Source organism: Pongo pygmaeus, chromosome 20, assembly GCF_028885625.2.
Source record: "Pongo pygmaeus isolate AG05252 chromosome 20, NHGRI_mPonPyg2-v2.0_pri, whole genome shotgun sequence".
Taxonomy (NCBI): Eukaryota; Metazoa; Chordata; class Mammalia; order Primates; family Hominidae; genus Pongo; species Pongo pygmaeus.
In genome coordinates, this window is record NC_072393.2 from 3,151,555 (window position 1) to 3,176,950 (window position 25,396).

The 25,396-nt window shown below is 51.0% G+C and overlaps 1 protein-coding gene and 1 long non-coding RNA gene across 18 annotated transcripts in view; one reads left to right on the forward strand and one right to left on the reverse strand.

Annotated features, from left to right (window-relative positions):
• CELF5 (CUGBP Elav-like family member 5) overlaps positions 1 to 14,701 on the forward strand; it is a 74,541-nt gene extending 59,840 nt beyond the window's left edge. For 6 of the 17 annotated variants that reach the window (XM_054461787.2, XM_054461781.2, XM_054461783.2 and 3 more), the window contains 4 exons: positions 2,282 to 2,344; positions 3,325 to 3,408; positions 7,900 to 8,043; positions 10,985 to 14,701. In XM_054461787.2, the coding sequence (XP_054317762.1) occupies positions 2,282 to 2,344; positions 3,325 to 3,408; positions 7,900 to 8,043; positions 10,985 to 11,112 (419 nt within the window). In that variant the 3' untranslated portion in view covers positions 11,113 to 14,701. The remainder of the gene's footprint in view (positions 1 to 2,281; positions 2,345 to 3,324; positions 3,409 to 7,899; positions 8,044 to 10,984) is intronic. The other 11 variants (XM_054461779.2, XM_054461782.2, XM_063657779.1 and 8 more) reach the window with 4 other exon arrangements.
• On the reverse strand, positions 14,427 to 25,083 carry LOC134738820 (uncharacterized). The gene is made up of 3 exons (XR_010124936.1): positions 25,007 to 25,083; positions 20,970 to 21,211; positions 14,427 to 14,672 (listed from the first exon to the last, which is right to left on the reverse strand). It is a non-coding gene; the product is annotated as an uncharacterized LOC134738820 (long non-coding RNA).
• Between the last annotated feature and the right edge of the window lie 313 nt (positions 25,084 to 25,396).

Below are 25,396 nucleotides of genomic sequence, written 5' to 3' on the forward strand. Positions count from 1 at the left end.
AAGTGTGTCTCAGCTGAGCAGATAAGAGCTGTGGACACAGGAAGGGAGGGCGTGGCACGGTAGTAACACATTAAAACGGTGCATCTGGATGTTTCTGAGCTTAAATTCCAGTTCAGTGACCCTGGATTGGCTCTTTACGTCCCTGAGCCTTAGTTTGCTCATCTGGGAAATGGGGCAGATAACATCAGTAGTCTCAGGGAGTGGCATTGACAATTTAATCCGTGTGCAAAAGGCTTCACCCCGGGTCTCACTCTGTCGCCCAGGCTGCATTGCAGTGGCTGACTGTAATCTCCGCTTCCCAGGTTCAAGTGATTCTCCTGCCTCAGCCTCCCAAGTAGCTGGGATTACATGCATGCCACCATGCCCGGCTAATTTTTGTATTTTTAGTAGAGATGGGGTTTCACCATGTTGGCCAGGCTGGTCTCGAACTCCTGACCTCAGGTGATCCACCTACTGCACCCAGCCCATAAATCTTAATTATTCATCTGTATCATTTGGGGAGATATCAATGCCTGGATTCATTCATTTATTCATTCAATACAGAATGAATGACCCACTGATTTAGGCTGCACCTGCTTTCATGAAGCAGAGGTCCTTCCTTTCTCTATGCTACACCTACAATTTTAGGGCAAACATTTTCCAACATCTAATTTATGTGAAGTAAGTTATCTGTCTTTCCACCATGTAGGAGAATTTGTTTCTAACTTTTTATTTTTTTAATTATTTTTATTTATTTAGTTTTAGAGACAGTGTCTCACTGTGTCACTCAGGCTGGAGTGCAGTGGTGTCGTCACAGCTCACTGCAGCCTCCATCTCTGGGGCTTAAGCAATCCTCCCACCTCAGCCTTCCTTGCAGCTGGGACTACAAGCATGCGCCATCACGCCCGGCTAATTTTTAAATTTTTGTACAGACGGGATCTTGCTATGTTGCCCAGGCTGGCCTCAAATTCCTGGGCTCAAGCAATCCACCCACCTCGGCCTCCCAAAGTGCTGGGATTATAGATGTGAGCCACTGCAACTGGCCTTAACATTTTATTTTGAAATGATTGGAGGTTCACAGGGAGTTACCAAAATACCATAGAGCAGTCCCAGGTACCCTTCACACAGCTTCCCTGATGCCAACAGCTTATCTAATCACAGGTCACTGTCAAACCCAGGAAACTAACACTGGCACCATACAATTAATTCAACTCCAGACGGTATTCAAATTTCACCATTTATTTATTTAGCGACAGAGTCTCACTCTGTCGCCCAGGCTGGAGTGCAGTGGCGTGATCATAGCTCACTGCAGCCTTGAACTCTCGAACTCCGGGGCTGAAGCGATCCTCTCACCTCTCACCTCAGCCTCCTGAGTCACTGGGACTGCAGGCACGTGCCATTATGTTTGGCTGATTTATTATTATTTTTTTTTAAAGCAATGAGGGTCTTGCTATGTTGCCCAGGCTGGTCTCAAACTCCTGGACTCAAGCGATCCTCCTGCCTCAGCCTCCCAAAGTGTTGGGATCACAAGCGTGAGCCACCGCACCCAGCTGATTTCATGACTTTTTGCATGCACTCTGTTCGTGTATGTGTGTGTGTGCAGGAGCGGTTAATTGCCATTTTGTCACAGATGCGGACTTGTGTATCTCCCACAGTGAAGATACAGAACTGCTTCTTGCCCACAAAGTGAACTCCATCCTGCCACCCCTTTGGAGTCACAGTCACCACCACTATCCCCTGCCCTCTAGCACACTCTCCATTCGAGCAGAATTGTTTGGTTGAATTTTTCCCCAGAAGCATCAGCTTTGGTGGCCTGGACAACCTCTTCCCTCCCCGTACCCCTTTCCCTAGCGGTAGCAGGAAGGCTACAGTTGGATGGGGGAGCCACAGGGTGTCTGATGAGCAAACTCATGTGGAGAGGGAGACGGGGCAGGGGATGGGGGCAGGTGGTGATTTGAGGTGGAGGCTGAAGTCCTGGTGAATCCAGGGAGTAGAGAGGAGTGAAGGGTTCCCTTGGGAGGCAAAGGGGTCGGGATAGGGAGAGGGAGATGGGGACGATGGTGAACTCTCTGGAGTCCGAGAAACCCGGATTCCAGTTCAGCTTCTGCCATTTGCTATCTGAGTGGCCCTGTGCAAGTGGCTTCACCTTCCTCGGCTTCAGCTTCCTGGTCCTACAGAGGGTTTAGCACAGAGGAGAAGCTGGGCGGAGTGTTTGTTGCTGTCCTTCCGGCTGTTAAGGATCGGGGGTGGATGGAAGACTTCTGCTGCCCCCGCCCCACTCAGCCCCTCTGTCTGCCCGCAGCTCAGAGCCCGACTGTGGCCGAAACACTGCATCCTGCCTTCTCCGGTGTCCAGCAGTACACAGGTAGGAGGCCGCCCGCGTGCCCGCGCTGGGCCCTGGCCCCGCCCCCGCCTAGGGCCCCGCCCCCCAGGGCCCGCCCCGGACTTGTCGTTCTTCTGTGCCTAGCCACGCCTCCTACCTCTGGCCCCGCCCCTCAGGGCCCACCCTTTGCCCCTTGTCCTGTATTCAACCCCTGGCCCTGTTACTGGTCCCACCCCACCACCACCTATACCCGCAAACAGGACCTTCCCTTGTCCTTTAAGGACAGCGTTTACCCATGGCCTCACCCTCTCGTGTTCTGTGCTGGGGAGAGGGAATTCCCCTTAACCACGTCTCTAGCTCTGACCCAACCCCAGCTCTCGGCCCTGCCCCTTACCCTCCCTCGTGCAGCTCCTAGCCCCGCCCCTCACGTCCTGCCTTTACTCTGACCACGCCTCTCTGATTAAAGCCCTGCTCCTACCTCTGGCTCTACTTCTTAAGGCCTGGCTGTGACCCCGCCCTCTGCTGCGGCCCCGCCCCTCAACTCATGGTCCTGCCCACATAGCCCTCCATCAAGTCATGGCCCCGCCCCTCTCATGTCCTTCATCCCGGTCTTGCCCCCGCCCTCTTCTGTGACCCCACCCCTCAAGCAATGGTCCCACCCACTGTGGACTGTCCTGTAGCCTTGGCCCCGCCCTCTGCTGAGGCCCAACCCCTATACCCATCCCCTCACGCCATGGGGTCCGCCCCCACCCCCCATCCCCGCCCCGTCTCGCTATTGGCCCTGCCCTCCACCATGGCCCCGCCCCTCAGGCAATAGTCCCGCCCCGTTTCGTCTGTGATATTGGCCCCGCCCTCTGACCTGGCCCCGCCCCCAAACCCTCCCCACAAAAGCCATGATCACACCCACTCCTGCCTTGGCCCCACCCTCTCTTATGGCCCCGCCCCCTCCCCTCCCAGACGCCCAGGCCGCCCACGTGGCCTCACGCCCCTCCTCGCCCTGTGTCTCGCTCCGGTCTCCGCAGCCATGTACCCCACCGCGGCCATCACGCCCATCGCGCACAGCGTCCCCCAGCCGCCGCCCCTCCTGCAGCAGCAGCAGCGAGAAGGTGAGGCGGCCGCGACCTCCCCTGGGCGCCAGCCCCGCCCTCTGCCCGCCCTGTCCACCTGCAGGCTCCGTACCCGGCCCGGGCCTCTGGGACCCGCGGGGCTGAGAGTGCGGCCTGGAGGCTGGACAGGCCAGAGTTTAGTCCCGGTGCAGCCGCTGACCCCTGGGAATCTCCCTCTCTGTTTCCTCCTCCGAAAAGAGAACAATGCTCGCCCCGACCCCGTAGGAATAGCAGTGACTTCCTACCAGCCCTCTCCAGAACCAAGAGTGATTCTCTGGATTTTTTGGAAAGGAAACCCTTTTTGAGACTGGGGCATGGCACGATGAGGTATCAGGTAATGAGGCCTCCCCAGTAAAGCCAAGGCTGTCGAAGGAGGGAGGGATTCGATTATGGAGTCTGAGAGTCAGGGTTCAAATCCATACAGTTCTTGCCATGTGCGGTAACTCCCGCCTGTAATTACATAGCGTTTTGGGGGCCAAGGTGGGAGGATCACTTGAGCCCAGGAGTCCAAGACCAGCCTGGCTTAGCAAGAACCCATGTCTACAAAAAAATTAAAAATTGGCCAGGTGTAGTGGTGTGCACCTGTAGTCCCAGCTACTCAGGAGGCTGGAGCAGGAGGATCACTGAGCCCAGGAGGTCAAGGCTTCAGTGAGCTACTATCTCCCCAATGGACTCCAGCCTGGGTGAGAGAGCAAGACTCCATCTCAAAAAAAAAAAAAAAAAGACGGCCGGGCGCAGTGGCTCACGCCTGTAGTCCTAGTACTTTGAGAAGCCGAGGCGGGCCGATCACGAGGTCAGGAGATCGAGACCATCCTGGCTAGCACGGGGAAACCCTGTCTCTACTAAAAAAATAGAAAAAATTAGCCGGGCGTGGTGGAGGACACCTGTGGTCCCAGCTACTCGGGAGGCTGAGGCAGGAGAATGGAGTGAACCCAGGAGGCGGAGCTTGCAGTGAGCCGAGATCGCGCCACTGCACTCCAGCCTGGGCGACAGAGCAAGACTCCGTCTCACAAAAAAAAAAGAAAAGAAAAGAAAAGAAAAAAATCCCAAGCTGGTAACAACCCAGGTGTTCATCAACAGGTAAATGGATAAATAAATTAGGATGGAGCTGCATGATGGAACACTATACAGCAGTGAAAAAGGATAAGTAACCAATACTCACAACAACATGGAGTAACTTCATAGGCAGAATATTGAGTGAAAGAAGCCCCATACAAAAGACTTCACTTAAATGAAGTTTTAAAACAGTAGGCCAATCGAGGTGGCTCACACCTGTAATCCTAGCATTTTGGGAGGCTGAGGCAGATGAATTGCCTGAGCTCAGGAGTTCAAGACCAGCCTGGCCAACATGGTGAAACCCTTTCTCTACTAAAAATTCAAAAAATTAGCCGAGCGTGGTGGTGTGCACCTGCAATCCCAACTACTGGGGAAGCTAAGGCACAAGAATCGCTTGAACCCAGGAGGCAGAGTTTGCAGTGAGTCAAGATTGTGCCACTTCACTCCAGCCTGGGTGACAGAGCAAGACTCTGTCTCAAAAAATAATAATTAAAATTAAAATTAAAAAAATATGGTCAGGTGCAGTGGCTCACACCTGTAACCCCAGCACTTTGGGAGACTGAGGTGGGCAGATCACCTGAGGTCAAGAGTTCAAGACCAGCCTGGCCAACATGGTGAAACCCCGTCTCTACTAAAAATACAAAAATTAGCCAAGCGTGATGACCTGTGTCTGTAATCCCAGCTACTGGGGAGGCTGAGGCAGGACAATCTCTTGAACCAGGAGGCAGAGGTTGCAGTGAGTCAAGATTGCACCACTGCACTCCAGCCTGGGCAACAGAGCGAGACTCCATCTCAAAAATAAATGAATAAATAAATAAAATTTAAAAAATAAAAACAGGGGAAAGCTGGCTGGGTATGGTGGCTCACGCCTGTAATCCAACACTTTGGGAGGCCAAGGCAGGAGGGTGACTTGAGCCCAGGAGGTCAAGGCTGCAGTGAGCCAAGACCATGCCACTGCACTCCAGCCTGGGCAACAGAGGGAGACCCTGTCTCAAAACAACAACAAAATCAAAAACCTTTATCAGCGACACGTTAAGAGAAAAGAAAGATGGGAACCTAGTAGAAATGGTAGCACTGTTTTCTACATGTTATGTGGTTTAGAAATGCATGAGACTACAATAAATACCGTGCTTGGCCTTGGAGAAGACCTAGAATGTGCACATGGAAACAGCATCGAAAGGGTTGTTGCGTGTGACTGTGAAACGGTGGAGGGAGGGTTGTCTGAAATCAGACAGATAGCATGACCCTGGATGGGGAAGGTGCAGCTCACAGCACACTGTGGGGGCTGTCGGAGGGTGTGTGGCATGCAGCATGTAGTTTCTTCTGAAGGTCAGTGCAGCTGGATGCGGTTTTCAGTGGTCGCCGACAGTTTTTGGTGGGGATGAAGCAGTGCACGAACAAATGCAAAATTCGGGTTATGCTCAAAATTGTTCGGTCACATTGGAACAAACTTGCATTTCAAAAACAAGCATTGGCTGGGTGCAGTGGCTGACACCTGTAATCCCAGCACTTTGGGAGGCTGAGGCAGGCAGATCACCTGAGGTTGGGAGTTCGAGACCAGCCTGGACAACATGGCAAAACCCTGTCTCTACTAAAAATACAAAAATTAGCTGGGCGTGGTGACGCATGCCTGTAATCCCAGCTACTTGGGAGGCTGAGGCAGGAGAATATCTTGAACCTGGGAAGCGGAGGTTGCAATGAGCCAAGATCACGCCATTGCACTCCAGCCTGGGCAACAAGAGCAAAACTCCATCTCAAAACAAACAAACAAAACAAAAGAAAGCAAGCATTGGCCAGGTGCAGTGGCTGACACCTGTGATCCCAGCACTTTGGCAGGGCAAGGCAGAAGGATCGCTTGAGGCCAGGAGTTCGAGACCAGCCTGGGCAACATAGTGAGACCCCATCTCTACAAAAAAATTAAAAGTTAGCCAGGCACGGTGGTGCGTGCCTGTGGTCCCAGCTACTTGGGAGGCCAAAGTGGGGGGATTGCTTGAATCTAGGAGTTAGAGGCTGCAGTGAGCTATGATTGTGCCACTGCAATCCAGCCTGGGTAACAAAGAGACCCTGTCTCTTAAAAAAAATATCCATTGCTGGCAAGGGCAGGGATTCCTCTTGTTGTGGGGTGGGAATGGAAGAAGGTCATTTTTAGGTTTGGGATTAGCAGCAGATTTGAGGGACTGTTTAAGGCTTCAGATGAACAAGGTTTGAAATGCTATTGTTATTTATAGTTTTTATATTAGCCATCCATCTGGGATTTGGAGAGGGGACAATTTAGAGGATTATTTGTAACTTAAAAAGAATTATTTATGGTTGGTGTATTATGTTGTAGTTTAATTAGCTGTAGTTTTAGGATATCTGGGACTGGGGACCAGAGAATTATCTTTTTATTTCACCTGATTTTGTTTCTGCATCATCTGAGTTTCGAAAATTATCCAAGGTCTGGGGAGTTATCCCTAGCTGGAGTTTGAGAAAGGAAAATTAAAAAAAATTTTTTTTGGCTAGACGCAGTGGCTCACCCCTGTAATCCCAGCACCTTGGGAGTCTGAGGAAGGAGGATCGGTTGAGCCCAGGAGTTCCATACTAGCCTGGGCAACATAGTGAAACCTCTACAAAAATTAGCCAGGCTGGGTGTAGTGGCTCATGCCTGTAATCCCAGCACTTTGGGAGGCCAAGGCGGGCAGATCACTTGAGGTCAGGAGTTCGAGACCAGCCTGGCCAACATGGTGAAACCCCATCTCTACTAAAAATATAAAAATTATCCGGGCTTGGTTGTGGGCACCTGTAGTCCCAGCTACTTGGGAGGCTGAGGCAGGAGAATTTCTTTAACCCAGGAGGCAGAAGTTGCAGTGAGCCAAGATTGCGCCACTGCACTCCAGCCTGGGCGACAGAGTGAGACTCCGTCTCAAAATAAAAAATAAAAAATAATTAGCGAGGCATGGTGGCTGAACACCAGAGTTCTACAAATGAGTTTTATTTTAGAGACTTATTATTATTATTGCAAAGATATTACCAAGTTTCCTTATTCTCCACAACCAGCTCATCTGACTTTTGTAAATGATCCGGAGTTTGAAGTTTAGGGAGGGATTTTCTGGAGGGTGGCCTTCCTCGGGGTTTGCAGGTATCTGGGGTCAGAGATTGAGGGTTGATCTGGGCTTTGGGGAGCAGGGGATCCCCTGGGTCTTGTCAGTTACCTGGAGTCTGAGGACCATTTTGGTGAGGAGTACCCAGTGTGAGATGGCACTGTGCAGGCAAGGGGTGGGTGTGTTCCGTCTCCCTCCCCAGCCCGTGCCCAGGCCCCTTCTTTCTGGGTGTCTGAGGCACTCCTCTCCCGACAGCTGGAGAAGCCAGATGCGGGCTCCAGACCTGTGCCCCTCCCCCGGGGGGGTTCGCCTCCTCTCCTTGGGGGCTTTATGTCTTTCTCTCCCCCACCTGCAGGTCCCGAGGGCTGTAACCTGTTTATCTACCACCTCCCCCAGGAGTTTGGAGACACGGAGCTGACGCAGATGTTCCTACCCTTCGGCAATATCATTTCCTCCAAGGTGTTTATGGATCGAGCTACCAACCAGAGCAAGTGTTTCGGTGAGTGGCCACCGACGACACCCCTCCCCATCCACCTCCCTCGCCTGCCCCCTGACAGGGAAGGGGAGGGTTTTGGTCAGCCTCGGGACGGGGCTGTGCTGAAATAATCATTCACAATCAGAACCAGCATGTGGCCGGGCACAGTGGATCACGTCTGTGATCCCAGCACTTTGTTTGTTTTGGTTTTTTTTTTGAGACAGAGTCTTGCTCTGTCGCCCAGGCTGGAGTGCAGCGGCGCAATCTTGGCTCACTGCAAGCTCTGCCTCCCGGGTTCACGCCATTCTCCTGCCTCAGCCTCCCGAGTAGCTGGGACTATAGGCACCCGCCACCACGCCCGGCTAATTTTTTTTTTTTTTTTTTTTTTTTGTATTTTTAGTAGAGACAGGGTTTCACAGTGTTAGCCAGGAAGGTCTCCATTTCCTGACCACTTGATCTGCCTGCCTCGGCCTCCCAAAGTGCTGGGATTATAGGCATGAGCCACCGCGCCCGGCCAATCCCAGCACTTTGAGAGGCTGAGGTGGGCGGATTGCTTGAGTCCAGGAGTTCAAGACCAGCCTGGGCAACATAATGAGACCATGTGTTTACAAAAGACAATGTTTTTAATTAGCTGAGCTTAGTGGCGTGTGCCTGTAGTCCCAGCTACTCAGGAGGCTGAGGTGTGAGGACTGCTTGAACTCAGGAGTTCAAGACCAGCCTGGGCAACATAGCAAGACCCCATTTCTACAAAAAAAATACAAAAAAAAAAAAAAAATTAGCCACGCTTGGTGGTGCACACTTGTAGTCTCAGCTACTCGGGAGATGGAGGTGGGACCATCCCTTGAGTCCGTGAGGTCGAGGCTGCAGTGAGCCATGATCACACCACTGCATTCCAGCCCAGACAACACAGCAAGACCCTGTCTCATATAAAAAACAAAAATGGCCAGGCACGGTGGCTCACACCTGTAGTCCCAGCACGTTGGAAGGCTGAGGTGGGCGGATCACGAGGTCAGAAGATCGAGACCATCCTGGCTAACACAGTGAAACCCCGTCTCTACTAAAAATACAAAAAAATTAGCCGGGTGTGGTGGCGGGTGCCTGTAATCCCAGCTACTTAGGAGATTGCAGCAGGAGAATCACTAGAACCCAAGAGGTGGAGGTGGAGGTTGCAGTGAGCCGAGATCGCGCCATTGCACTCCAGCATGGGCGATAAAGCAAGACTCCAACTAAAAAAAAAAAGAACTGAGACCTGAATGAGGAGCACCAGGCGTGGGAAATCTGGGGGAAGAGTGTCCCAGGCAGAGGGAACAGCCCATGCAAAGGCCCTGAGGCAGGACCGTGCCTGATGTGTTGGAGGAGCAGTGAGGAGGCCCATGTGGCTGGAGCAGAGGGAGGAGGGGGAGAGAGGGAGGAGGAGGAACATGGAGAGGGGACAGGGGAGGGTGTCCAGGGCCTTGTGGGCCTCAGGGAGGACTTCCTTGTACCCAAAGACAGAAGACATTAAGGCTCTGAAAAGGGCTGCAATTTGTCCAAAGTCACACAGCAGGAAAGAGGTAGAAGAACCCAGAGTAGAACCAGACTCTTTTTTTTGTTTTGTTTTTTGGTTTTTTTTGAGAGAGAGCTTCGCTCTTGTTGCCTAGGCTGGAGTGCAATTGCACGATCTCAGCTCACCGCAATCTCTGCCTCTCGGGTTCAAGTGATTCTGCTGCCTCAGCATCCCGAGTAGCTGGGATTACAGACACCCGCCACCACGTCTGCCTAATTTTTGTATTTTTAGTAGAAATGGGGTTTCACCATGTTGGCCAGGCTGGTCCCAAATTCCCGACCTCAGGTGATCCACCCGCCTCGGCCTCCCAGAGTGCTGGAATTACAGACGTGAGCCACCACGCCCGGCCGAAGACCAGACTCTTAACCTCACACTGTCCTGTTTAAAGGATCAGCCCTTAACTTTTTTTTTTTTTTGAAATGGAGTCTTGCGCCATCAATGCGATCTCAGCTCACTGCAAGCTCCATCTCCCAGGCTCAAGCGATTCTCCTGCCTCAGCCTCCTGAGTAGCTGGGATTACAGGTGGACACTACCATGCCCAGCTAATTTTTGTACTTTTAGTAGAGACAGGGTTTGGCCAGGCTGGTCTCAAACTCCTGACCTCAGGTGATCTGCCCGTCTTGGCCTCCCAAGGTGCTGGGATTACAGGCGTGAGCCACCACGCCTGGCCATGGGGTGGAGTATTTCTGATGGCCTCTGGACAGAGACTGGAGCAGAGGCGCTGACAGAGGTGGAGAGAAAGAGACAGACAGAGATGAGACAGAAGGAGAGGGAGAGGAAGAAAAGACTCAAGACAGATAGAGAACGAGAGAGACAGAGAGAGGGGGGAGAGAAACAGAGACAGTTAGCTGGGCGTGGTGGTACGGGCCTGTGGTCCCAGCTACTCAGGAGGCTGAGGCAGGAGGATCTCTTGAGCCAAGGAGGTGGAGGCTGCAGTGAGCTGAGATTGCGCCACTGCACTCCAGCCTGGGTGACAAGAGTGAGACCCTGTCCCCTCTCCCTTCTGCAAAAAAAAGAGAGAGACAAGGATGCAGACACACAGAGTCAGCTGGAGACACAGATCCTGGCTGGACAGAGGGCTTGGAAGGAGGCAGGCATGCTCTCGAGGGAAGACGGGGAGAAGGTGGCCCTCCAGGACCCTCGGAAGCCCCACCTGACCCCTATACCAGCTGGGAAGTCTCAGCACAGCCGACCCCAAGATAAGGAGTGAGTGCCCCGTCCTCAGAGGTATACAAGTCCAGAGGTGTCAGAACAAAGCCAGGGCTGCTGTGTATCCTCCACCATACACACCCTGGCCTGTGCAGGTGTGCACGCAGGCCTGCCCAGGACCCTGTGAGCTGGGAAGCCAGGGCCACAGCATAGGAACAAGCCGAGGACACCCGCAGCACCAACCATGGAGGTCCACCCTGGTTTCTGCAGGCTTCGTGAGCTTTGATAACCCGGCCAGCGCCCAGGCAGCCATCCAGGCCATGAACGGCTTCCAGATCGGCATGAAGAGGCTCAAAGTCCAGCTGAAGCGGCCTAAAGACCCGGGACACCCCTACTGACCGCGCCCACAGCCGCCCTGAGGCTGTAGGCATGGCCCAGGTGAGCCGCCAGGCGGCCCCACCCCTGCCCAAGCCCCCCGTCTTGTCTGAAACCCCCTCCCGTGGCCCACTTCATGCTCCAAACCCTCCCCAGGTGGGGTGATGCTTCGAGAGGCTACAAGAAACCTCCGGGTTGGGTTGGTGGGGGCAGAGCTGGATGTAGACACCCCCAATCCCCCTGTGGTTGGGGCTGGAGCAGAGGGTGGGAGTGGGGTGGGGACTGAGGTGAGCCAGGGCCCAGTGAGGTCGGTTAGGGAATCCTTCCCGGAGAAGGCTTTGAGGGATGAATAGAAGTTCACCTGAGAGGCCAGCTTTGCTCTGGGGGTGGGGATGCGGTGGGGAGGGGGTTCTGTTCTGTCCTATGAATCTGTTTTCCCTGCTGAAAAACCCAACACCAGACGGAAATGCCAAGTGCCCACCCCAGACCCCAAACCCTAAGGTTGGACCCCAACTCGGAACCAGGACTGGAGTGTGGAAGGTGGGGACAGTGCTCAGGGCCCAGTCCAGTTGACATTGACAGCTTCCAGTGTCCCTGCTCCATTTCCACCAGTTCCCCTGGGACAAGCAGCCCCTCACTGGGTGTCATTCCTACCCAATGAGTTGATGGAAAAGTGGGATTCGTGCCCCACCCACCATCACGCAAGAAAAACAAGCAAAACAAAACCCAGAGTGTATTTTGCCATCAGGGCAAACCACTTTCTCAACATTTTTTTGCGGGGGGATGAATAGTAAACCTTGTGGGGCCACTGTGGAAACTTAACCGTGGGTCTCAAACCTTGATGAGCCTCATCTGTAAAATGGGCTCAAGAAAGTCATCTCCCCAGAGATGGCGGAAACGGTCTACCTAGGGAACGGAGTGGGGCATCTTTTCACAGCCGAGCCCAGAACCCACCACCTAAAGAGTTCTGGATGATTCGTTGTGATTTTTTTTTTTTTTTTTTTAAATCACCATCGCCGTCGTCATCAAAGAGCCTCGCCTAGGGCCTGGCACAGAGTAGGTGCTCAGTTAGAAGCTGTCTGGCCTTTTCACATTCTCCCGGGTCAGCACACACAGATTTGGGAGTGTTTACCTGCACAGAACGCACCTTCAGGAACTGCCAACCAGAAGCAAAATCCAAAGCTGCTCTCTGCGATCCCTTCATTTTTAACTCTCAGTCTGCACCTTTTTTTTTTGTTTGTTTAACTGAGCATCTATTATGTGCTAGGCACTGTTCCAGTGCTCGGGGACGCAGCTGTGAATGAACAGAAATGGGGGATGGGGGACAGGAGAGAAACCCCCTTCACGGGCCTCAGATGGCAGGGGGTGGGGAAGGAGAGATAGAAAATAAACAGAAATATCTGTCCCCAGCTGCCAGAGGAGGAGGAAACGGGCTTGGTGATGGTGACATTAAGTTCTTTGAAAGCTGGGTTTGTTGGCCTCTGAACTCTGGCCTTTGTGGGATCTGTTCTTTTGGAAATGATGGGAGCCCCTTGGTTCCTAGATCCCAGCCTGGCCGGGTGGAGTAGGGTGGGGAGGTGGTGTCCACCTGTGTGGCCCCGTTATCACTCCCTAACGCCCGTCCCTTCTCCCCCAGGTGAGGGGCCTTCCCATCCCAGGAGGGTTTTCTGCTTCCAACCGATCCAGGACTTTCCCATAAATTCCAACCGTTCTTTGGACACCAGCCCTTTCCTCCCCTCTTCTCCCCTTGCCCCGCCCCTCTACTGGAGGCCACCGGAGTGGGGAGGGGCCTTTGGGGTCTGTCCTGGGGCAGGCGCGGGGGTGGAGGGAGGCTCCTGAATCGGGGACAGAAGTGTTCACACGCCCCCTGCTTTGGGAAACGCTCTCGCTTCTTCCCACAAAACTTGGTGACTTCCCCAAACGAAATCACACCTTTTCCTATATATATATATGCATATATATATAGATCTATAGACAGTATATATATATTTTGAGTACGGATCATGGGACCAAACTTTTCCGACTTCCTCCCATCCGAGTAGAGTGACCCTGGGCCAGTCACTCAGCAGGGACACAGGAAGGGCTGAGGTTGGCGGGACCCCGGACAACACGTACCAGGTGCCCCACCCCCACCCCCACCCCCTCCCGGCTGGCACATCCCACCAGAAACCCACCAACACAATATACCTCCAGGACTTTTGGCACCCCCCACCACCGATTCTCCAGGGCCGTTGGGCTCTGCCAGCTTCAGTGTCCCTGGTCCTAGCTGCAGCCTCCAGACCCCACCTTGCCCCTTCGTCCCAGAGCCCTGCCCTCCCGGATGGATATAGGTACAACAGAGACGCTCTGGCCTGCCTCAGCCCTTCTCTGCTCCCCTACCCGAGTCATAGCCTTACTCATGTGACCAATAGCCCTTAGCTTTCCGTCGGGGGGGGGGGGCGGACAGGGTTGGGGGGAGCCCCCCTGCCCCTCACCACCCCCTCCCAAGGCCAGGCAGCCATCGTCCCTGCCTTCGAATCACCAGCCTCGAATTTAAGGTCTTGTAACCAGGATTGCCAAGCGTAGCGGAAGACCCTACCCCGGACCGGCCAAGCACCCCTTTAACTGGAGACGAACTTGATAATGACCTTCATACCTCTACAGAGATTTTTTTCTTTTTTTCCGGTCTTTCTGAGCAGGTACAAAGAAGAAAAGAGAAGAAAAAGATGGGGGGAAAAATCAAACCACAATGGATTTTTGTTTCCTAGTTGGGAGTGGGGTGGGATGGGGGGTCTTTGTGGGGATGCCTCTGTACAGCTGCCCAATCCGCGACACCCATGTCAAAGCACAGAATCAAGATCGTTTGGACATCCGGCAAGGCCTCTTACCAAATGAGGCGCCAGATAACTTAATAAGCTCAAAAGAAAAAAAAACATTTAAAAAGAAAAAAAAAAAAAAACCAAGCATTTCCTTTTCTTTCTACCAAAATGTGTTGACTGACCCGGAGGGGGGGTGGTGGGGTGGGGGAAACCACACAGGAAAAAAAAAAAAAAGAAAAAAAAAGAAAAAAGAAAAAAAGTAGAAAAGAAAAAAAAATCTTCTGAACCAACTTGTTTCGATATTCCAGAGTTTGATAATTGTTTCGAGACTCTCCTCTAGCGTGCCTGTGTTCCGTGTGTCCCCGTGTGCAAGTGTGTGCCAATCTGCCTCGAGGGGGCCCCACCCGTGTCCGCGGCGCCCGCCGAGGCCCCCGAGGGCCTGCTTGGGAGTGTGTGCTGGTGTGCAGTTGTACGTGTCTTTCTGGTCCATGTTTACTGGCTGTAAATACCATTTTTATACTCCACATCGCAAACCTGCGTGATTTGTACAATGTACTTTATTTCTGCTACGAGTAATTTCATGAAGTTTCAACTTGCAAACTGACTTTTGGGACAAACCAACACACACACAGAAAAGAAAGCAAAGAACTTGGAACTTTGGGTTGACTTGGTTTGAGTTTTGTGTCAAAGAAGATTTCCCGTGGCTGGAGAGGTTGGTGTTCCTGTTACGTGTTTCAGGTGAGAAGCAGCAAAGCGTCTTAATGTCCAAAACGCCTCTCTTTGGTCTGGAAAAAAAAAAAAAAACAACTAAAAATTTATTTAATAAAAGTTTTACTTGCTAAAAGGCTGACTCTCCTCTTTCTTTCCTCTCTCTGTCATCCACACAGACCAAGTGTATCTGGCCCCATCCAGCACCTGAGCTGGAGAGAAATTCAGGTCTAGGGTGAGGGGTTGAAGGAGGGGATATTCAGAGAAACCACATATAGATATAGATACCAGGGGCCGGGTGTGGTGGCTCAAACCTGTAATCCTATCACTTTGGGAGGCCGAGGCAGGTGGATTGCCTGAGGTTGAGAGTTTGAGACCAGCCTGGCCAACATGGTGAAACCCCGCCTCTACTAAAAATACAAAAAACAACAATAACAAAAAAATTAGCCAGGCTTGGTGGCACACACCTGTAATCCCAGCTACTCGGGAGGCTGAGGTATGAGAATCACTTGAACCCGGGAGTCAGAGTTTGCAGTGAGCTGGACATCGCGCCCCTGCACTCCAGCCTGGGTGACAGAGTGAGACTCTGTCTCGAAAAAAAAAAAAAAAAAAAAAGATACCGGCTCTAATGATTGGGTATCTGGGATCTGTCTGCTGAAGCCAGATGCATTTCTTGATCATAGTACAGCTTTGTTTGTTTGTTTGTTTGTTTGTTTGAGATGGAGTCTTGCTCTGTCGCCCAGGCTGGAGTGCAGTGGCATGATCTCAGCTCACTGCAGCCTGAAGCTCCTGGACTCAAGCAATTCTCCTGTCTAAGCCTCCTGAGTAGCTGGGACTACAGGCACACACCACCACAGCCGGCTAATTTTTATATTTTTTGTAGAGATGGAGTCTCACTATGATGCCCAAGCTGGTCTCGAACTTCTGGGCTCAAGTGATCTTCTGGCCTCTGCCTCCCAAAGCACTGGAATTACAGATGTGAGCCGCGGCCCACAGCCAGCAGTTGTTTAACTAAGATTGCTCTGGTCTCTGCCCTCATGGAGACAGTCCAGTGGGGCAGAGAGATACTATAGAATAAACTATACAATTTTGAAAAAATGCAGGTAAAGTTCACATAACAGAATTTACCATTTTATTTATTTATTGTTTTGTTTTGTTTAAATAGGATCTCACTCTGTTGCCCGGGCTGGAGTGCAGTGGTGCGATCTTGGCTCACTGCAACCTCCACCTCCTGGGTTCAAGCGATTCTCCTACATCAGCCTCCCAAGTAGCTGGGATTACAGGCGAGCGCCACCACACCTGGCTAATTTTCGTATTTTTAGTAGACATGGGGTTTCACCGTGTTGGCCAGGCTGGTCTTGAACTCCTGGCCTCAAGTGATCCACCCACCACGGCCTCCCAAAGTGCTGAGGTTACAGGCGCGAGCCACTGTGCCCAGCCAGCATTTACCATTTTACCCATTTAAAAGTGTACACTTCAGCGGTTTTTAGTGCATTCACAATGTGGTGCCACTACCACCTCTAATTCCAGAACAGCCTATCACCCCAAAAGACATCCTGTCCTCATCAGCCGTCACTTCCTACCCCCTTCCTCACCCCCCAGCACCCACACATCCTCTTCCTGTCCCTATGGGTCCACCTGTCCTGGACATTTCACAGAAATGGGATCATGTGGCTGGGTGTGGTACCTCACGCCTATAACCTCAGCACTTTGGGAGGCCGAGGTGGGTGGATCACCTGAGGTCGGGAGTTCAAGACCAGCCTGACCAACATGGAGAAACCCCGTCTCTACTAAAAATATAAATTTAGCTGGGCTTGGTGGTGCATGCCTGTAATCTCAGCTACTTGGGAGGCTGAGGCAGGAGAATCGCTTGAACCCGGGAGGTGGAGGTTGCAGTGAGCCGAGATCACGCCATTGCACTCCAGCCTAGGCAAGAAGAGCGAGACTGTGTAACTCCATCTCAAAGAGAAAGAAAGACAGAAAGAAAGAAATAGAGAAGGAAGGAAGGAAAGGAAAGGAAAGGAAGGAAAGAGAGAGAGAGAGGGAAGGAAGGAAGGAAAGGAAGGAAAGGAAAGGGAAGGAAAGGAAAGGAAGAAAGGAAAGAAAGAAATAGAAGGAAGGAAAGGAAAGGAAGAAAGGAAAGAAAGAGAGAAAGAAAAAGAAAGAAAGGAAAGGAAAGAAAGAGGAAAGAAAGAAAGAGAAAGGAAGAAAGAAAGAAGAAAGAAAGATGGGATCACACACTGCGTGGCCTTTCGTGTCTGGCTTCTCTCACTGAGCACGAGGTCCTCAGGGTTCATCCACGCTGTGGCCTGGGTCAGAGGCCCCTTCCTTTTCATGGTTAAGTAATATTCCAGTGTGTGGACGGGCCATGCTGTCCTGATCCATCCTTCGGTAGATACCTGGGTTGCCTCCACGTCTTGGCTATTAGGAGCCTGCTGCTCTGAGCTTCATGGACAGGTCCCTGCATGGACGTGTGTTTTTAGTTCTCCTGGGTAGACTCTTAGGCGTGGAATTCCTGGGTCAAATGGTGGCTCCATGTTTGACCTTTGTGAGGAATTGCCAAATAATAATAATAATTCTTCTTCTTCCTCTTCTCTTTTTTCTTCTTCTTCTTCTTCTTCTTCTTCTTCTTCTTCTTCTTCTTCTTCTTCTTCTTCTTCTTTCTTCTTCTTCTTCTTCTTCTTCTTCTTCTTCTTCTTCTTCTTCTTCTTCTTCTTCTTCTTCTTCTTCTTCTTCTTCTTCTTCTTCTTCTTCTTCTTCTTCTTCTTCTTCTTCTTCTTCTTCTTCTTCTTCTTCTTCTTCTTCTTCTTCTTCTTCTTCTTCTTCTTCTTCTTCTTCTTCTTCTTCTTCTTCTTCTTCTTCTTCTTCTTCTTTCTTCTTCTTCTTCTTCTTCTTCTTCTTCTTTTCTTCTTCTTCTTCTTCTTCTTTTCTTCTTCTTCTTCTTCTTTTCTTCTTCTTCTTTTCTTCTTCTTCTTCTTCTTCTTCTTTTCTTCTTCTTCCTCTTCTTCCTCCTCCTCTTCCTCTTCTTTTCTTCCCTTCTCCTTCTCCTTCTCCTTCTCCTTCTCCTTCTCCTTTTCTTCTTCTTCTTCTTCTTTTCTTCTTTTCTTCTTCTTCTTCTTCTTCTTCTTCTTTTCTTCTTCTTCCTCTTCTTCCTCCTCCTCTTCCTCTTCTTTTCTTCCCTTCTCCTTCTCCTTCTCCTTCTTCTTCTTCTTCTTTTTTTCTTCTTCCTCCCCTTCCCCTTCCCCTTCTCCTTCTCCTTCTCGTTCTCCTTCTCCTTCTCCTTCTTCTTTCTTCTTCCTCTTCTTTTTTTTGAGATGGAGTCTTGCTCTGTCACCAGGCTTGAGTCCAGGGGCACGATCTCAGCTCACGGCAACCTCCGCCTCCCGGGTTCAAGCGATTCTCCTGCCTCAGCCTCCCGAGTAGCTGGGATTACAGGCACACGCCACCACACCCAGCTAATTTTTGTATTTAGTAGAGACTGGGTTTCATCATGTTGGCCAGGCTGGTCTTGAACTCCTGACCTCAGGTGATCTGCCCACCTTGGCCTCCCAAAGTGCTGGGATTACAGGTGTGAGCCACCACGCCCAGCCGCCGAACTGTTTTTCACAGCGGCATTTTCACCATTTTACATTCCCACGGACTGTTCATGAGGGTTCCGATTGGTCCATACCTTCACCCACAGTTGCTACACAATAGATTGATTGATTGATTGATTAGAGACGCGGTCTTGCTCTACTGCCCAGGCTGGAGTGCAGTGGCACAATCATAGCTCTCTGCAGCCTCGAACTCCTAGGGCTTAAGTGATCTCCCTGCCTCAGTCTCCCAAGTAGCTGGGACTACAGGCATGCGCCACCATCCTCCACAAAATTTTTTAGACTCTTTTTGTAAAGACGGGGTCTTGCTGTGGTGCATGTTGAACCAGGCTGGGCGCCAAGGCTCATGCCTGTAATCTCAGCCGTTTGGGAGGCTGAGGCGGGAGGATTGCCTGAACCCAGGAGTTTAAGACCATATGGGCAACAAAGAGAGACCCTGTCTGTACAAAAGAAAATCAAACAGACTGGGCGCAGTGGCTCACGCCTGTAATCCCACAGCTTGGGAGGCTGAGGCCGGCAGATCATGAGGTCAGGAGTTTGAGACCAGCCTAGCCAACATGGTGAAACCCTGTCTCTACTTAAAAAATACAAAAATTAGCTGGGCATGGTGTCAGGCGCCTGTCATCCCAGCTACCTGGGAGGCTGAAGCAGGAGAATCGTTTGAACCCGGGAGGTGGAGGTTGCAGTGAGCCAAGATTGCATCACTGCACTCCAGCCTGGGTGACAGGGCAAGGCTCCATCTCAAAAAAAAAAAAAAAAAAAAAAAAAAAAAATCAAACAATTAGCCAGGTGTGGTGGTGCAGGCCTGTGGTCCCAGCTTTTCAGAAGGCTGAGGCAAGAGGATCGCTTGAGCCCAGGAGGTCAAGGCTGCAGTGAGCTATGATCACGCCACTGGGCAACAGAACAAGACCCTGTCGAAAAAAAAAAAAAAAAAAAGAATGTTCAATCATATAATACTGGTTTAAGCATTTTATGTTTTATTTTTTGGGTTTTTTTTTATTGTTTTTTTTTTGAGATGGAGTCTCGCTGTGTCGCCCAGGCTGGAGTGCAGTGATGTGATCTCAGCTCATTGCAAGCTCCGCTTCCCGGGTTCACGCCATTCTCTTGCCTCAGCCTCCTGAGTAGCTGGGACTACAGGTGCCCACGACCATGCCTGGCTAATTTTTTTGTATTTTTAGTAGAGATGGGGGGTTTCACCTTATTAGCCAGGATGGTCTCGATCTCCTGACCTCGTGATCCACTTGCGTTGGCCTCCCAAAGTGCTGGGATTACGGGCGTGAGCCACCACGCCCGACAGGGTTTTTATTTTTGTTTTTGTTTTTTTTTTTTTAAGACAGAGTCTCGCTCTGTCACCCAGGCTAGAGTGCAGTGACACAATCTTGGCTCACTGCAACCTCCAACTCTCTGCAACCTTCGCCTCCCGGGTTCAAGCAACCCTCCTGCCTCAGCCTCCTGAGTAGCTGGGATTACAGGCACCTGCCACCATGCCCAGCTAATTTTTGTATTTTTAGTAGAGATGGGGTTTCATCATGTTGGCCAGGCTGGTCTCAAACTCCTGACCTCAGGTGATCCATTGGCCTTGGTCTCTTAAAGTGCTGGGATTACAGGCATGAGCCACCACACTCAGCCTGGTTTAAGCATTTTATATAACTCAACTCATTTAACCCGCCCCTACTCCCTGAGGTATGTTGTGTTAATACTATCCCCACTTTACAAGTTAATGAAAGCCCAGAAAGGTTAAGGGACCCGCCTGAAGCTGCACATCAGTACTTAAACCCTGGCTCTCTGGCATTCTCTTAGCTGCTGTGTAGTGGCCCAAAATCAAATGTATTAGATTAGAATTCAGGTTATTGTTTGAAATAGGCCAATATAAGCTTTTAATTTAATCCAATGTTGTTAAACATTTAGAATGTGCACCCTTAAAATACACCAATTCTGGGCACAGTGGCTCATGCCTGTAATCCCAGTACTTTGGGAGGCCAAGGCAGGCAGATCACTTGAGGTCAGGAGGTTCGAGACCAGTCTGGCCAACATGGTGAAACCCCATCTCTATTAAAAATATAAAAATTAGCTGGGCACAGTGGTTCACACCTGTAATCCCAGCACTTTGGGAGGCTGATGCGGGTGGATCACGAGGTCAGGAGATTGCGACCATCCTGGCTAACACGGTGAAACCCCGTCTCTACCAAAAATACAAAAATTGGCCACGCGTGGTGGCGGGTGCCTGTAGTCCCAGCTACTTGGGAGGCTGAGGCAGGAGAATGGCATGAACCTGGGAGGCGGAGCTTGCAGTGAGCCGAGATCGCGCCACTGCACTTCAGCCTGGGCGACACAGCAAGACTCCATCTCAAATAAATAAATAAATAAACAAACAAATAAATAAATAAATAAGCCAGGCATGGTGGTGGGCACCTGTAATCCCAGCTACTTGGGAGGCTGAGGCGGGAGAATCACTTGAACCTGTGAGGTGGAGTTTGCATTGAGCCGAGATTGTGCCATTGCACTCCAGCCTGGACAACAGAGCAAGACTCCATCTCAAATAAATAAATAAATATTAAAAAATAAAAATAAAATAAAATACACCAATTCTACCACTGAGTGTCTCCTTAAGAATGAGCGAGGATGTGCTTAGGACAGAGGAACACTAGCTATGCTATAAGTGCTCATCTGAGGCATAGGCTAAGTGACATATAGGGTGCATTAGTTAGCTGTTGCTGCATAACAATTTACCCACCCCCCCAGTCTGTCAGCTTAAAACATACATTATTATCTGACCTACACCATTTCTGTCGATCAGGAGTCCAGGACTGATTTAGCTGGGTGGTTCTGGCTCAGGGTCTCTCATGAGATTGCAAACTGTCAGCAGCCAAGGCTGTCACATCTGAGGGTTCGACTGGGGCTGGAGGAGCCGCTCCCACTCTGGCTCCCTCACGTGGCTATTGGTGGGAGGCCTCAGCTCTTCGCCACGTGTGAATCTCCATAGTGCTACTTGAGCATCCTCATAGCATGGCGGCTGGTTTTTCCTGGAGTGTGATCCAAAAGACAGAGAGAGAGAAAGAGAGACTGCACTGACGTTTTGCTTGTTTGTTTTGAGACAGGGTCTCGCTCTGTTGCCCAGGCTGAAGTGCAGTGGCACTATCCTAGCTCAGTCCAGTCTTGAAATCCTGGGCTCAAGAGATCCCTCTGAGTAGCCGGGTCTACAAATGTGTGCGTCACCGCACCCAGTTTATTCTTTTATTTTTTTGTAGTGGCGGGGTCTCACTCTATTGCCCAGGCTGGTCTCGAACTCCTGGGCTCAAGCAAGCCTCCCCGCTGGGCCTCTCAAAGTGCTGGGATTACAGGCATGAGCCGCTGTGCCCACTGCAAACATTTACTCTTTACAACTCTGGTAGCTTCCTTTTCCCCCAAAGCATGCTACAGCCACACAGTAAAGCCTTACGTCTATTGAATACCCGCTATGTGCAGCTTGTGATCAACTCTTTTTGTCCTCACCACAACCAACCAACAACGTAGGTTTTGATTATAATTCTCACTTTGCTGATGAGAAAACGGAGGGGCAGGTTTGTGGAGAGGAAAACCCAAGGCCACACAGTTGGTACGTGGTGGAGCCAGGATTTGAACCTGTGACCCGTTAACTCCTGCCTCGGTTCCCCTCCCTTCTCATTCACTGCAGGGATCACAGTTATAACCCCCTGCTTATGTATGCGCTGGCTTGTTTGATGTCTGTCTACCCAACACAACCTGGCGGGTTTCATGATGGGATGGTATGAGTGCACAGTAAGTGTGTTTGGCTTTGTTTTAATGTTGTGGGTTTTTTTTTTTCAAAATTATTTACTTATTTTGAAAGAGAGTCTCACTCTGTCGCCCAGGCTGGAGTGCAGTGGTTCAGTATCTGTTCACTGCCACCTCCACCTGTTGGATTCAAGCAATTCTCCTGCCTAAGCCTCCCAAGTAGCTGAAAATACAGGCATGGGTCACCATGCCCAGCTAATTTTTGTGTGTGTATGTGTGTGTGTGGGTGGGTGTGTCTTTTTTTAGTAGAGATGGGGTTTCATCATGTTGGCCAGATTGGTCTCGAACCCCTGACCTCAGCTGATCCACCCGCCTCAGCCTCCCAAACGCTGGAATTACAGTCTTGAGCCACTGCGCCCAGCCTGTTTTTATGTTGAGACAGGGTCTCCCTCTGTCACCCAGGCTGGAATGCAGTGGCACAATCATAGCTCACTGAAGTCTCCAACTCCGGGGCTCAAGCAATCTTCCTGCTTCAGCCTCCGAAGTATCTGGGACTACAGATGAATGCCATCACACCTGGCTAATTTTTTTCGGTATTTTTTGTAGAGACGGGGTCTTGTCATGTTACCCAGGCTGGTCTCGAACTCCTGGGCTCAAGCGATCCTCCTGCCTTGGCCTCCCAAAGTGCTGGGATTACAGGCATGAGCCCTTACACCTGGCTGAGTTTTGTTTTTCTGTTCCCTGTTGCCTAGCACATGATACCTGCTTACTATTAATAAATGCACTAAAAGCATAATGGTTAAGTTTAGAACCAGACTGTCCCAGGTTCGAAACCGGGTTATAACATTTAATGGCTGTGTGCCCTTGAGCCAGTAGCTGAATCCTCTGGGGATCAGTTTTTCTCTCTCTCTGGAAAACAAGGCCAATCCAGCCCACAAAGCGTTAATATGTATAAAGTCCTTCCTGGCCCGGAGAAAGCACTGCAGAAGTTTTAAAATAAATCAACCCTTAAAAATTCACTTTCCGGCTGGGTGCGGTGGCTCACGCCTGTAATCTCAGCACTTTGGGAGGCCGAGGCGGGCGGATCACTTGAGATCAGGGGTTTGAGACCAGCCTGGACAAAATGGCAACCCCCCCCCCCCATCTCTACTAAAAATGCAAAAATTAGCCGGGTGTGGTGGTGCGCACCTGTAATCTCAGCTACTCGAGAGGCTGAGGCAGGAGAATCGCTTGAACCCGGGAGGCGGCCGTTGCAGTAAGCCGAGTTCCCGCCACTGCGCTCCAGCCTGGGCGACAGAACGACTCTTTTTTTTTTTTTAATTACTTTCCGGATGCTTTCGCTCCAGCGACCAGCAGGGGACAGCAAAAACCCATGCCTTCGTTCAGCCTCTGTGCCTTGGCTTGAAATGTGCAGGATTTATTGAGCTCGGAGGGAGACGGTGAGGGGACTCCCTGGCTTCTCTCCTGGGACGCAAAAGTTGCCCCGTGCAAACTTTCTAGCCTGCAAGGTCGGCCCCGCGCCTCCTCCCCTCTTCTCTCCAGTAACTGAATGTGGTTCGGCTGCCAGGCCTTTGCACGTGCGGTTTCCCCAGCCTGGAACATTCCGTTCCCACCCTGGAGGTCGGAGATGCTGGGTTGGGATGGGGACACCCGTGACCTGCTAGGCACAGGGCATGGCGTTAGCAAAGGTGGGTGTAGAAGTAGGAATTACTAGCCGGGTGCGGTGGCTCACGCCTGTAATCCCAGCACTTTGGGAGGCCGAGGTGAGCGGATCACCTGAGGTCGGGAGTTCCAGACTAGCCAGACCAACATGGAGAAACTCCGTCTCTACTGAAAATACAAAATTAGCCAGGCGTGATGGTGCATGCCTGTAATCCCAGCTACTAAGGAGGCTGAAGCAGGAGAATCGCTTGAACCTGGGAGGTGGAGGTTGCAGTGAGCTGAGATTGCGCCACTGCACTCCAGCCTGGGCGACAAGAGCGAAACGCCATCTTAAAAAAAAAAAAAAGAAGTAGGAATTACCTAGGTCCCAGTTAGCAAACAGAGAGCCCCTCAACTGTGGCCTCGAAACCACACAGAGGACTGAAGCAGGGTGTGTGGGGGTAAAACTGAGGGCCAAATAGGAGCTGAGTCCCTTGACCAAGGGAACTGGAGTTGCTCACCTCTGGGTCCTCAATATTTGCTGATTGACCTAAGACGTGCATGCCCTTAAGCCTTGCATTCTCTCTCCAAGCTTCAGTTTCCTCATTTGTAAGACGGGGCTCACGATATATATATATATACACACACACACATATATACACACACATATGTATATATGTGTGTGTATATATATATAATGTATATGTGTGTATATATGTGTGTGTGTGTGCATATATATATATATATATATATATATACACATAATTTTTGGTTGGTTGGTTGTTTGAGACGGAGTCTCACTCTGTCACCCAGGCTGGAGTGCAGTGGCGTGATCTCAGTTCACTGCAACCTCCGCCTCCCAGGTTCAAGAGATTCTCCTGCCTCAGCCTCCCGAGTAGCTGGGATTACAGGTGTGTGCCACTACACCCGGCTAATTTTTGTATTTTTAATAGAGACAGGGTTTCACCATATTGGTCAGGCTGGTCTCGAATCCCTGACCTCTTGATTTGCCCCCCTCGGCCTTCCTGATCCAACCGCCTTGGCCTCCCAAAGTGCTGGGATCACAGGCGTGAGCCACCGCGCCCAGCCTGGGCTCAGGTTATTATGAAAACATCCAGAACTGAGCAGATCAAGATGAATGATACCAATGATACTATCACATTATATGCAAAATAGGACTTCCTCCCCGTTCAGAAAAGTGAACTCTCAGGCATCACTCCTACTGGATTCCAGAGTCGATAAACATTTATGAAGCACCTACTGGGTACTAGGAGCTGTTGTAGAAAGGTACTGGGGAGAAGGCAGGGAACGAAATGTACAAAAATTCTGACCACGTCCGCAGTGCCTCGCCCCGCCCCACTACTTGCCCCAACCCTCACAGGAACAGTTTCCAGCCCCGCCCCCAGCCCCACCTCCTCTCCGCCCCCTCACTTTTCTGAATCTACCAGAGCGAGGTGAAGGTGAGAGTAATCTACATATTCATGAGGGATCAGCCAATCCACAGCCTGAACTCGGATTTGTCTTCAGAGCCTGGTTGATTGTGACGTCAAGAGTGATGCATTACGTAGCCGGGCGCAGTGGTTCACGCCTGTAATCCCAGCACTTTGGGAAGCCGAGGCGGGCGGATCATCTGGGGTCAGGAGTTCAAGACCAGCCTGGCCAACATGGTGAAACCCCGTCTTTACTAAAAACACAAAAATTAGCCAGATGTGGTGGCGGGCGCTGTGGTGGCGGGCGCCTGTAATCCCAACTATTCAGGAGGCTGAGGCAGGAGGATCACTTGAATCCAGGAGGCGGAGCCGAGATCGTGCCATTGCACTCCAGCCTGGGCCACA